General features: G+C 44.9%; 1 protein-coding gene across 1 annotated transcript; it reads right to left on the reverse strand.

Annotated features, from left to right (window-relative positions):
- Window positions 1-4,971: 4,971 nt before the first annotated feature.
- LOC142661830 (transcription factor HES-5-like) lies at window positions 4,972-11,932 on the reverse strand. Its single transcript, XM_075839441.1, has 3 exons — window positions 11,791-11,932; window positions 10,634-10,808; window positions 4,972-10,525 (listed from the first exon to the last, which is right to left on the reverse strand). The coding sequence occupies exons 2-3, from the start codon at window positions 10,782-10,784 to the stop codon at window positions 10,284-10,286; spliced, it is 393 nt and encodes a 130-aa protein (XP_075695556.1). The 5' UTR covers window positions 10,785-10,808; window positions 11,791-11,932; the 3' UTR covers window positions 4,972-10,283.
- Between the last annotated feature and the right edge of the window lie 577 nt (window positions 11,933-12,509).

Here is a 12,509-nt window from a genome sequence, read left to right on the forward strand (position 1 = left end):
CCTCTGTGACTGTGATGCTGTGACCCCACCAGCCATGATTCTAAGAACCCCTTTATCTTCCTAACATCTTAATGTGGATAAGTCCTATCTATCTATCTATCTATCTATCTATCTATCTATCTATCTATCTATCTATCTATCTCATATCTATCTATCTCATATCTATCTATCTATCTATCTATCTATCTATCTATCTATCTATCTATCTATCTATCTATCTATCTGTCTGTCTATCTCTCTCATATCTATCTATCTATCTATCTATCTATCTATCTATCTATCTATCTATCTATCTATCTATCTATCTATCTATCTATCTCATATCTATCTATCTATCTATCTATCTATCTATCTATCTATCTATCTATCTATCTATCTATCTATCTATCTATCTCTCTCTCTCTCTCTCTCTCTCTCTCTCTCTCTCTATCTCTCTCTATCTATCTATCTATCTATCTGTGGTGGCCCGTGGGTGGCGGGGAATGCAGGAACCCAAAATGGTGGATACTGGGCTCTCTGTCTTGTGTCACTGTGGTATTTTGCCTTGCAGGCCTTCCCACCTCCCAGGGACACACACACACTGTGATGAGGGGGTTGCACAAGATGATGATGATGACTGTTGTTTCCCCCGGGGCACTCCCTTGGTGGCTGACTCCTGACTGGTGTTATTTGGGGTGCCCTTGGTGTAGAGTGCAAATAGAAGACAGGAGACGGTGGTGGCAGTTAATCAGGAGAGCTTGCAGCACACTTTTACTTTTCAAGATGGAGATAGTACAATACAAATATGTCATCCAAATTCAGCTCAATCAGTGTAGCCCAATGCTAAATGCCGGAGTGCTATTATCTCTCTACTCACAGTCTCTCTTTCTGGACTCTTCTGGCTCCTTGAGCTGTTATTCCAATAAATCTCTTTAGGCCTGTCTTTCTCTGTAATCCGCAAATGGCTGAACTCAGGAGCACCTTCACTGAGCTTCCTCCTGCATCCCCTCCTAGCTCACCACTCCCCTCACTCACTCTAACCACTCCCTAATTAACTCCTCCCAGCTTCTGTTACATTATAGAAAAACACTCCGCATAGGCTGAAACACAATGTCATAACATTTCTGAACCTGTAGATGGCAGCATAACACAACACATGAAGACAAACATAGTTTTCATAGTAGTGCTCCTGTGGGACACTACATACACCCCCTCTTTAAATAAAGCCGTCCTCGGCGTCCGACTCTCCAGGCGGCAGGTTAACCTAAAACAAAGATTAATCACAATTGCAATAATAAACTAAGAGTCCATACAGTCTCTGAGGAATATGAGGATATAATGCTGAACAAGGAAAATGTCCAAGAGTCCTTGTCATATGAACTGGGGAAAATGAAGGGCTTGTTACCCAATTGGGATGCAAACAATACAATGTCTCTGGTGAAGGATAATCCAAAAATGAAGTCTCAGATTCAACAGTTCAATCTTGATATCGAGCTGGCATCTTACCTCGGGTAGCTCTATCAGATCTCCTCAGGGGCTCCTCTATAACAATTTCAGGGTCCCTGGATTCCTCTGGACCAGGCCGGAACTCGGATGACGAGGTCACTTGGTCTTCGCCGGGATCAAGAACAGTTCTTGGAACAAAAATAGACAGCCAAGGTTGGAACAGCCAATCAAGAGGGGACATACTAGTTGTTGGCGGTAGCGGTTCAGCTGCAGGAGATTTCTCAGTTGTCTGTGGTTCTGCTGGTACCTCTTCCTTTAGGCAGAGCTTGAGACGATTACGGTGGACGACTTGGGAATCTCGGCCGTCGCGCACAATCTCATAGACATCAGTCCCAGGGTGCGGGATGGACTTAATTGTGTATGGTTCTTTCTGCCACTTGCTGTCCAACTTACTTGAACGATGGTTGTTTTTCAGCCACACACGGTCTCCAATTTGGAAGGGTTCTGCTTCGGCCTTTTGATCAAAACCTGCTTGTTGCCTTTGACGAGCATCTTCCATCCGTCTTTCCACAATCTCGTTGGCTTCAGCCAGGCGACGCTGGTGATCACTCACCCACTCTGTGTTTGGCAGGGGGTTGATAGTATCTGGAACTTCGACATCCATGGCCAAGTCCGAAGGCAATTTGCCCTGACGGCCAAACAGGAGATAGTAAGGAGTGTACCCTGTGGAGCAGTGCACAGTGTTGTTATACAGGTACACCAATTCTGGCAGGAGAGTCGGCCAATCAGCCCTCTTCTGGGACGGAACAGTTCTTAACATCCCAATAAGAGTCTGGTTCATCTTTTCACATAAGCCATTACCTTGTGGATGATAAGCGGTAGTTCTCAGCTTCTGACAGCCATAGAGGGAACACAACTCGTGGAACAGTTGAGACTCAAATGCGGAACCACGATCAGTCAGGATCTTGTCCGGACAGCCATAGGGGAGTACGAAATTCTTCCAAAAGATGGCAGCGGTGGTCTTGGCAGTCAGGTCTTTCACTGGCATAGCTACCACGAACTTCGTATAGTGGTCAATTATAGTTATAGCATAAGTATACCCAGTGCGGCTTGGTTCAAACTTGACATGGTCAATGGCTACCAGTTCCAGCGGTCTATGACTGATGATGGGGTGAAGTGGGGCTCTCTGGTCATGACGCTCTCCTCGGCTCTGAGCACAGGTGGGACATTCTCTTTCAATATGGCCAGCTCTTTGACACCTACGACAAATCGGTCTTCCGGTGGTATCAAATCTGTCAGAAGAGCGTCTACCCCAATTCCGGTAACTTCCCCCTTCTGATCGGTTACTGAACCTGTTACTGGAGTAGCGGCGGCTTTCTTTCTGGCGTTGCTCCATATCTTCCATTTTCTGGCACATTTTACTGAGGCTCTTGGTGAGGACAGCAATTTGGTCCCTCAGTTCACCAACTGGATCTTGAGCTTGCATGTGAGCACACTGAGCTAGTGCAACTTGACTTCCCGCTGCTGTAGGATGATCTACTTGCGACTCCGTAGGAGTCTCTATGGAATAGGGGAAAACTTTGGCTTGAACCGCTGCGGCTTCAGTCCCCAGGATTCTAATTGCGAGCTCTTTAAAGTCCAAGAAGATACAGCTTGGGTTCTGGGAGGCCAACATTCTGAGCTGACTTTTAAGAGCTTCAGATGCAGCTCCTTCAACAAACTGCTCCCTTAAGGCCTTGTCAGCCTCTGCAGCCTCTAAGGGTTCTACTTGCATAATTGCCCGCTGGGCCTCCTGCAGGGATAAAGCAAAGTCTCTCAATGACTCACCGGGCTGCTGCTTCTTTCCAAAGAATCTCATCTTGAGCTCTGCCACAGTCCTTACTTCAAATGTGGCACGCAATCGGTCCAGTATCTGTTCCACTGTTTTTTTCTCTGTTCTGGGCCAGGATTTCACTTCTCTTAATGCTGCGCCCTCTAGTTGTCCTATCAATATCTCAACCCTCTGGTCTGTTGAGACAGGATACAAACGGAACATGGACAGCATCTTCTCTTTGAATTCCCTCAGGGAATGAACTTCGCCTTTGTAGCGAGGAAGCCATGGTGCTCCAAAGTAATAGGGCATAGTGAGTGGCATCACTTGCGCTGTTGGAGGTGACCCACTGGGGCTTGGAGAGCCGTTATCTCCGTCGTCAGACATTTTCTGCAATAAGTCCTACAGTAACCCCTAGCAACGGGTGTTCAATTTCAGGCTATGCACTAAGCCTCTTTTCCGGATATCTTTTCCGGTGTCTCTACACTGTTAACTGCCACTTTTTACTTTAAATCTCATTTACTGGCCTATTCAGGCACTCACCAGCTTTCTCTTAGCTGCTCCGCTGTTTTCGCGGGTTCTCTTGCGCAGTTCCTTGCCACTTCCAATATGGCGGCGACTTGCCGGGAAACTTTTATTCCGGCTGTAGCGAAATGTCTGTAACTCTGCTCCGGCTGCGATAATCTGGCTCCGGCTGTGGCGCATCAGCGCTGACTTAGTTCATAAGGCACAGAGGCCATAGATATCCTGTTCGTGACGCCAAAATTATATGTGGTGGCCCGTGGGTGGCGGGGAATGCAGGAACCCAAAATGGTGGATACTGGGCTCTCTGTCTTGTGTCACGGTGGTATTTTGCCTTGCAGGCCTTCCCACCTCCCAGGGACACACACACACAGTGATGAGGGGGTTGCACAAGATGATGATGATGACTGTTGTTTCCCCCGGGGCACTCCCTTGGTGGCTGACTCCTGTCTGGTGTTATTTGGGGTGCCCTTGGTGTAGAGTGCAAATAGAAGACAGGAGACGGTGGTGGCAGTTAATCAGGAGAGCTTGCAGCACACTTTTACTTTTCAAGATGGAGATTGTACAATACAAATATGTCATCCAAATTCAGCTCAATCAGTGTAGCCCAATGCTAAACGCAGGAGTGCTATTATCTCTCTACTCACAGTCTCTCTTTCTGGACTCTTCTGGTTCCTTGAGCTGTTATTCCAATAAATCTCTTTAGGCCTGTCTTTCTCTGTAATCCGCAAATGGCTGAACTCAGGAGCACCTTCCCTGTGCTTCCTGCTGCATCCACTCCTAGCTCACCACTGCCCTCACTCACTCTAACCACTCCCTAATTAACTCCTCCCAGCTTCTGTTACATTATAGAAAAACACTCCGCATAGGCTGAAACACAATGTCATAACATTTCTGGACCTGTAGATGGCAGCATAACACAACACATGAAGACAAACATAGTTTTCATAGTAGTGCTCCTGTGGGACACTACATATCTATCTATCTATCTATCTATCTATCTATCTATCTATCTATCTATCTATCTATCTATCTATCTATCTATCTATCTATCTATCTATCTATCTATCTATCTATCTATCTATCTATCTATCTATCTATCTATCTATCTATCATCTACACAACAAAAAGTTACAAAGACAGAGGTAAAGGATATCTATATATTTATTAATATTGTTTTTTCTTTAAAAAAAAGACAAAAGAAAAAACCTGTCTGCATTATACAACACACTTGTCATGTTATTACACATTACTTTGATACATTGTATTCTACAAATATTGCAGATATACACTATGGACAAAACATCACAATAATTATATATTGAACCATTACATATGCAGACCGTACACTGCAATAAAAGGATAATGAACCTGAAGAAGACATTTCCTTACACAGAACTTGTGCTCTCTGGAGAGATACTTGATGCTTGATACGAGCTTTACATTGTATGTACATAGTACAATCCATAGGGGGCGATTCATTAAATAATATCTATAATCAATGCATGGCATTAAACCAGTCTGGGTCTATAACCTGTGGCTCTCCAGCTGTTGTGAAACTACAACTCTCAGCATACACTGCCATTCTGCGGAGGATAAATCACTAAATTGACATTAAAAATCTGATTAATTTACATAAATCTAATTATCAGCAACTGGAATGTACCATAAGGACTGTTATGTTTTGGTTTTTTTTAACAAATTTTTTTATTGTGATTTTCACCATAAACAATTATTTTACAATGAAACAGAAACATCAAAGCGACAAGGGCATTGTGATAATAACAACGATTGATATAATAGCAGAAGATACAGCTAATCCTGTGCAAATCAGAAATATATGGGTGTCCGCCATGTCAGTAGCTAGGTAAGGAACAATGCCCCTATCAGTACAGTAAACCATAAGAAATAAAATAACAGCAAATCAAAAATAAATCAGCACTTTGCTCAAGTGCAAACAAAAGTTCCCATGTGGAACTTAGAACCAGCCATGCTCCCCACATTCCCCAAAACACTGCCACCCAGCAAATATTGTATACCTTATTCCCTTGTGGTAGGCACAGGCATAAATGCCCCAGAGTGTATTAATGGGAAACCTGCGGTCCCGCCTAACAGGTTCCAAAACGTAGGTCCGGGTTTCACATATATTGTTATTATGACATCGGTGGTGATCCCATCAATACCCTTTCCTGGTACCACACAGTGCTCTGGAAATTGGTCTTGATAGCCTCCCTAACTCGTTGTGGAAGAACAGAGATAAAACTTCCCCAAGTGTCAAAAAAAGATTCTATGAGCATCGTCTTACGTATTGAGGTTTCCGTCCAGTCCATCCTGAACAAAAATGTGAATTTATCCAAAAACAATTGGAACGGCGGCGCTCGTTTTTGCAACCAAGTGTGCAAAATAGATTTTACACCCGCTGCTGCTATCATATGCAATAATTTACCTGCTCCCCATGTATAGTTATAACATCTTTTGTCCAGATATCCAAAAATAGCCCACAAGGCATCATTAGGAACGAAGTTATTCAGGTGTGTTAAAGTAAACGTTCTTAATCTATCCCAAAATTGTTGTATCACCGGGCATGTCCACAGGCAGTGATATAGATTTGCGTCAGCCTTGCCACATTTAAAGGAACAGTGTCACCAATTTTTTTTTTTTATATCAGTTTTAGAAACACACAGTCCAAGTTGAACTGCGCGCCGTCCGGCACCATTTTCCTGTGGACCGGAAGTCGCGGCCGGACAGTAAGATTATTACTTCCGGTCGCGGCTTCCGGACTTGTGCACATGGAGCAGCGGCAGCAGACGGAGCGGACGGACCGGAGGGAGCGGCGGCGACTGGAGCAGGTAAGTGATTTCTATGTATGTTCGTGTTTCAGTGTGTTTACTACTGTATGTTAACCTACTACACTGTGTGTTAGCTCAAAAAATGGCGACACACAGTGTAGGAGGTTAGACCGTTCAAACCCCTCGTTTCTCCCGGCACTAGCCAGGATAAAGGAGGGGGGGATTCTGAGAGCTCACTAGAGCGAGGGATTTTTTCCTAATTTTGCAGCATAAAGCAATGTGGTTGCTTTACCACATGCAATGCTGCAATTTTGGGAATAGCTCCATCTAGTGACCAGTGCTGGGAAATATTATAAATTGAATCCAATTTATAATATTTCCTGACTCGTGAAAAAAATAAAAAAAATTAGAACAATGTTTAATCACCTACACACTAATTGTTTAACTAAAAAAAAAAAACATGTTTTGCTGGCAACACATTCCCTTTAAAGCAATTAGAGTTAGGGCAGATACACATGAACGTTGCGTTTTTGCGCGCGCAAAAACCATTTGACAGCTGCGTGTGTCATCCGTGTATGATGCGCGGCTGCGTGATTTTCGCGCAGCCACCATCATAGAGATGAGGCTAGTCGACGCCCGTCACTGTCCAAGGTGCTGAAAGAGCTAACTGATCGGCAGTAACTCTTTCAGCACCCTCGACAGTGAATGCCGAACACAATATCGAAAAACCTGTTGAAAAAAAAGAAAAAGTTCGTACTTACCGAGAACTTCCCGGCCGTTGCCTTGGTGACGCGTCCTTGGTGACGCGTCCTTGGTGACGCGCCTCTCGACATCGGGCCCCACCTCCCTGGATGACGCGCCAGTCCATGTGACCGCTGCAGCCTGTGCTTGGCCTGTGATTGGCTGGAGCTGTCACTTGGACTGAATTGTCATCCCGGGAGGTCCGACTGGAGGAAGACGCCGGGAGTTATCGGTAAGTCAGAACTTCGTATTTTTTTCTACAGGTTCATGTATATTGGGATCGGAAGTCACTGTCCATGGTGCTGAAACAGTTTAACTCTTTCAGCACCATGGACAGTGACTATCTCCTGACGTCGCTTACCGATAATTTTTTTGCCGGGTTCGGCCAAAACGAGTTCGGCCGAACCCGGTGAAGTTCGGTTCGCTTGTCCGGCTTCGCTCATCGCAAAGACACTCCGTTTGGATGTTCGGAAACAGAAAAGCACGTGTTGCTTTTCTGTTTACATTCATCCTTTTGACAGCTGGTGCGCTGTTTCAGTCAGTTCGCACGGAAGTGCTTCCGTGCAACCTGCGTGGTTTTCACGCACCCATTGACTTCAATGGGTGCGTGATGCGCGAAATACGCAGAGTTATTGAACCTGTCGCGCTTTTTGCGCAGCAGACAAACGCTGCGCAAAAAGCACGGACTGTCTGTACTGCCCCATAGACTTGTATTGGTCCATGCGTGCCGCGTGAAAACCACGCGGCCCGCACGGACCGAATACACGCTCGTGTGAATCCCCCCTTAGTATATATACCCATCAGATAACCCCTTGAGGGAATAAGGTATGCTCTGTGACATATCTTTATTCTCATTTCCAAATACCTGGCAGATGGTAAGTATTTATAGGCTTGTTCTAACGCTAACAGTATATTCCCATAAGTTAGAGTGGAGTCATCTAATACCCATTTGGAGAGGGAAACTTCAGTTTCCGCATAATCTATAAGTGTGTGTAGAGCTTGATAGTTTCGAGATATCGCTCCCCTAATACTCAGGAGTTTGTTGAATTTTGCATGTACAGCGGGGTTCCAATCCCTATCAGTCAGTTTATGTAGCAGAGTGTTATAACTTCTCGCCTGAAAATACATGAAGTGAGGGAACGGTACATCCGGATATTTTTGCAGAAGTTCTGTTCTCGTGTACATCTTCTTTTCCGCAACAAGCAACAGACAATGTACGTTCTTGATACCTGCCCTGAACCAGTTACCAAATATAGCATGGGACCCACCATCCTGAAAGCCAGGATTCTTGACTAAAGTCACATAAGGGGAGATCAGCGGAGAAACTCCCAATATGTGTCTGATTTTATTCCACCCCTTCCATGTAGATAGCAAGAGAGGGTTATCCTTCATTTCTTCCGACAGCATATGATGCTGTAAATGAAGCATGGCGGGTAGTGCACAGTCCGGGAGAAGCTTTTGCTCCAATCCTGTATCTGAAAAGTGTGATGTATTATTTATCCAATCCCTTATTGCCCGAAGTAAGGATGCTAGGTTATATATTCGGATGTTAGGGAAAGCTATCCCTCCATTGAGTTTGGGTTGCTGTAACAATTTGTACGCTATCCTCGGTCTCTTCCCCCCCCCCCAGATAAAAGTACGATATAAGAAATTGATGCGTTTTTCATCCCCAGGAGTGAGATAAATTGGGAGTGTATGAAATAAATATAAAAGTCTGGGCAATTCTGTCATTTTTAGTAAGTATGCTCTCCCCAGGTATGAAAGGGCCAAGGATCCCCAAATCTTCAGTGTAACCTCCAACTTTTGTATATATGGGCGGATATTAAGTCTATATAGATCCGATGGATTTTTTGTTATCTGTACCCCCAAGTATTTCAGCGAGTTAGGTTGCCATCGAAAAGGGTATGCAGAAGACCACAAAGGCTTTGACAGTCCCTTAAGCAAAAGTGTCTCAGTTTTATCGATGTTGAGCGTGTAACCCGAAAGGCGTCCAAAAGTAGTCAGGTCCCCCATTATCTGAGGTAGGGCTTGTTTTGGGTCGGAGATCATCAACAGTATGTCATCCGCAAATGCTACAATTTTGATTTCAGCCCCGTCTGTTTTTATGCCCTGAAATACTGGGGAGGTTTGTAAATGTCTCAACAAAGGATCTATTGACAAATTGAAAAGTAGGGGTGAGAGTGGACATCCCTGACGTGCCCCCCGGAATATATCTAAATGAGGTGTATTATGTCCGTTAACCGTAATTGTGGTCCTGGTGTCAGTTTGTAGTAGCGCTATGTAGTTCAGAAAAGTAGCACCGAATTTGCGCTGCATTAGGGCTTCGGTCAGGAAAGGCCACGCCATTTTATCAAACGCCTTTTCTGCGTCTAAACTCATAAGCATAGTTACCGGACTCTGTGGGCTCCGAGCCATCACCGTGGCCGCCACTGCCGCGCGGACATTTTTTATGCATTGCCTTCCCTGAGTGAAGCCTGTTTGTGCCGGACTGAGTATGTGTGGTAGGATAAGCTGTAATCTATTGGCTAGGATTTTAGACAAAAATAAATAAATTATAATCAGCGTTTAGCAATGAAATGGGTCTGTATGACTGTTATGTTTTTACATGAACTACATGAACAATGTTCTCCAAAGGAAAGATTCATTACATAAGTGCTGGAAATAACTTCTCCATAGAATATCAAGTCCATCCAGGTGACAACTCCCCTACCAGGCGATACAGCCCCATATGTTAGGGCACATTCAGACGTGACGGAATTGCAGTGGAAATCCTTTGCAGACAGTTTGTCCATTGGTTTCAACACCTTTTTAGTTATCATCGTGCAGATGTTGCGGAAAACTCCGCTGCGGACCATAGGCTGCGGTGCAGAATTTTCCCTCCGCAGCATTCACTGTCTGTTGCGGAGAAGAAGCGGAATTTCACTGCGGATTTCAGCCTTTGCAATGCAAAAACTGAAATCTGTGGCAAGTCCGCCGTGATATCTGCAACGTCTGAATTACCTGTCAAATATGCAAATGTTGGTGCAGATTCGTTGCGTAAATGCCCCAAATCTGCACCAACATTTGTAGCGGAAAAACTCTGCCATGTCTGTACGTGCCCTTACAGTGTGAGCCCCAGGGAGGTTCTGCAGCAGCTGGATCTGGAGCTGGGTCTGTTTGTGCTGGGACAGGAAGGTGATGGAGTCTTGGACGCAGGTGGAGTAGCCTTCTCTCTGGGCCTGGCTGGAGGCTGTGACATCTAGAAGAGGGAAGACATACATGTCAGTGACAACGTCCATCACCTGCTGCAATCTGCTCTCAGTAAGAAACCTATGAGGGGTGTGAGGAGCTGGGACAAGACACTTACTTCTCTCCGCCATGTGCCGCCGCAGGAAGGTGACCGTCATCTCCAGGATATCGGCTTTCTCAGGTTTGGAGGGGAGTTGATGTCTCTGAAACTCCTTCTCCAGTAAGATGTGCAGCTGCTCAATGCTGCTATTAATCCGATCTCTCCTCATCTTCTCAATAACCGGCTTCCTCAGCTGCAAAACAAGACACGAGGGGTTCATACATCTCCGTATACAGCACGACAAGACACAAGGGGTTAATACATCTCCGTATACAGCACAAGAAGACACGAGGGGTTAATACATCTCCGTATACAGCACAACAAGTAACGAGGGGTTAATACATCTCCGTATACAGCACGAGAAGACACGATGGGTTAATACATCTCCGTATACAGCACAACAGGACACGAGGGGTTAACACATCTCCGTATACAGCACGACAAGACACAAGGGGTTAATACATCTCCGTATACAGCACAAGAAGACACGAGGGGTTAATACATCTCCGTATACAGCACAAGACACGAGAGGTTAATACATCTCCGTATACAGCACGAGAAGACACGATGGGTTAATACATCTCCGTATACAGCACAACAGGACACGAGGGGTTAATACATCTCCGTATACAGCACAAGACACGAGGGGTTAATACATCTCCGTATATAGCACAACAAGACACAAAGGGTTAATAGATCTCCGTATACAGCACGACAAGACACGACGGGTTAATACATCTCCATATACAGCACAACAAGACACAAAGGGTTAATACATCTCCGTATACAGCACAAGACACGAGGGGTTAATACATCTCCGTATACAGCACAACAAGACACGAGGGGTTAATACATCTCCGTATACAGCACAACAAGACACGAGGGGTTAATACATCTCCGTATACAGCACAACAAGACACAAAGGGTTAATAGATCTCCGTATACAGCACAACAAGACACAAGGGGTTAATACATCTCCGTATACAGCACGACAAGACACGAGGGGTTAATACACCTCCGTATACAGCACGACAAGACACGAGGGGTTAATACATCTCCGTATACAGCACGACAAGACACGAGGGGTTAATACATCTCCGTATACAGCACGACAAGACACGAGGGGTTAATACATCTCCGTATACAGCACAAGACATGGGGGGATGGTTAGTTACTCTGCGGCGGCTGCATCTTGAGGCTTTGTTCACATGCTGCAGATTGGTTGCAGAAATCTTTTCCGTACATGTGAACGAGCTGTTTCTGCCGCAGGTGCAGGATTTCTACAAGTCCCATTCAGATGAATAAGAAATGACTGCAATAAATCTGCCCGGTGTGAATAAACCTTTATATCGGCGGAGGACACGTGATTGTATGAGAGGAGGAGACGTTGTACATTAACACTTACTTTTCTGGGCTGCCGGGTGAGGGGATCAGTGCTCTGGATGAGGGGGTCGCTGTAAGGAGCCATCAGTCAGTGATGTGCCGCCAGGGAGGAGACAGACCCTCTATATACCCATCTATATACCCCTGTATATAATACTGTATATATCCTCTATATACCCCTCCATATACCCCTCTATATACCCCTCTATATAATCCTCTATATACCCCTGTATATACCCTCTATATACGCCTCTATATACCCTCTATGTAATCCTCCATATACCCCTGTATATACCCTCTATATACACCTCTATATACCCTCTATATAATCCTCTATATACCCTCTATATACCCCTGTATATACCCTCTATATACGCCTCTATATACCCTCTATAATCCTCCATATACCCCTGTATATAACACTGTATATACCCTCTGTATACCCCTCCATATACCCTCTATATACCCCTCTATATAATCCTCTATATACCCCTCTATATACCCCTCTATA

This window comes from Rhinoderma darwinii, chromosome 10, assembly GCF_050947455.1.
Source record: "Rhinoderma darwinii isolate aRhiDar2 chromosome 10, aRhiDar2.hap1, whole genome shotgun sequence".
NCBI classification, from domain to species: Eukaryota; Metazoa; Chordata; class Amphibia; order Anura; family Rhinodermatidae; genus Rhinoderma; species Rhinoderma darwinii.

Bases quoted from the DNA above. Each gene is read 5' to 3' on its own strand.
- LOC142661830 (XM_075839441.1), bottom strand. From the start codon at position 10,784: ATGAGGAGAGATCGGATTAATAGCAGCATTGAGCAGCTGCACATCTTA. The intron at 10,526-10,633 runs GTAAGTGTCTTG...TCCCTCTTCTAG, and splicing joins GCGGCACATGGCGGAGAGAA to ATGTCACAGCCTCCAGCCAG.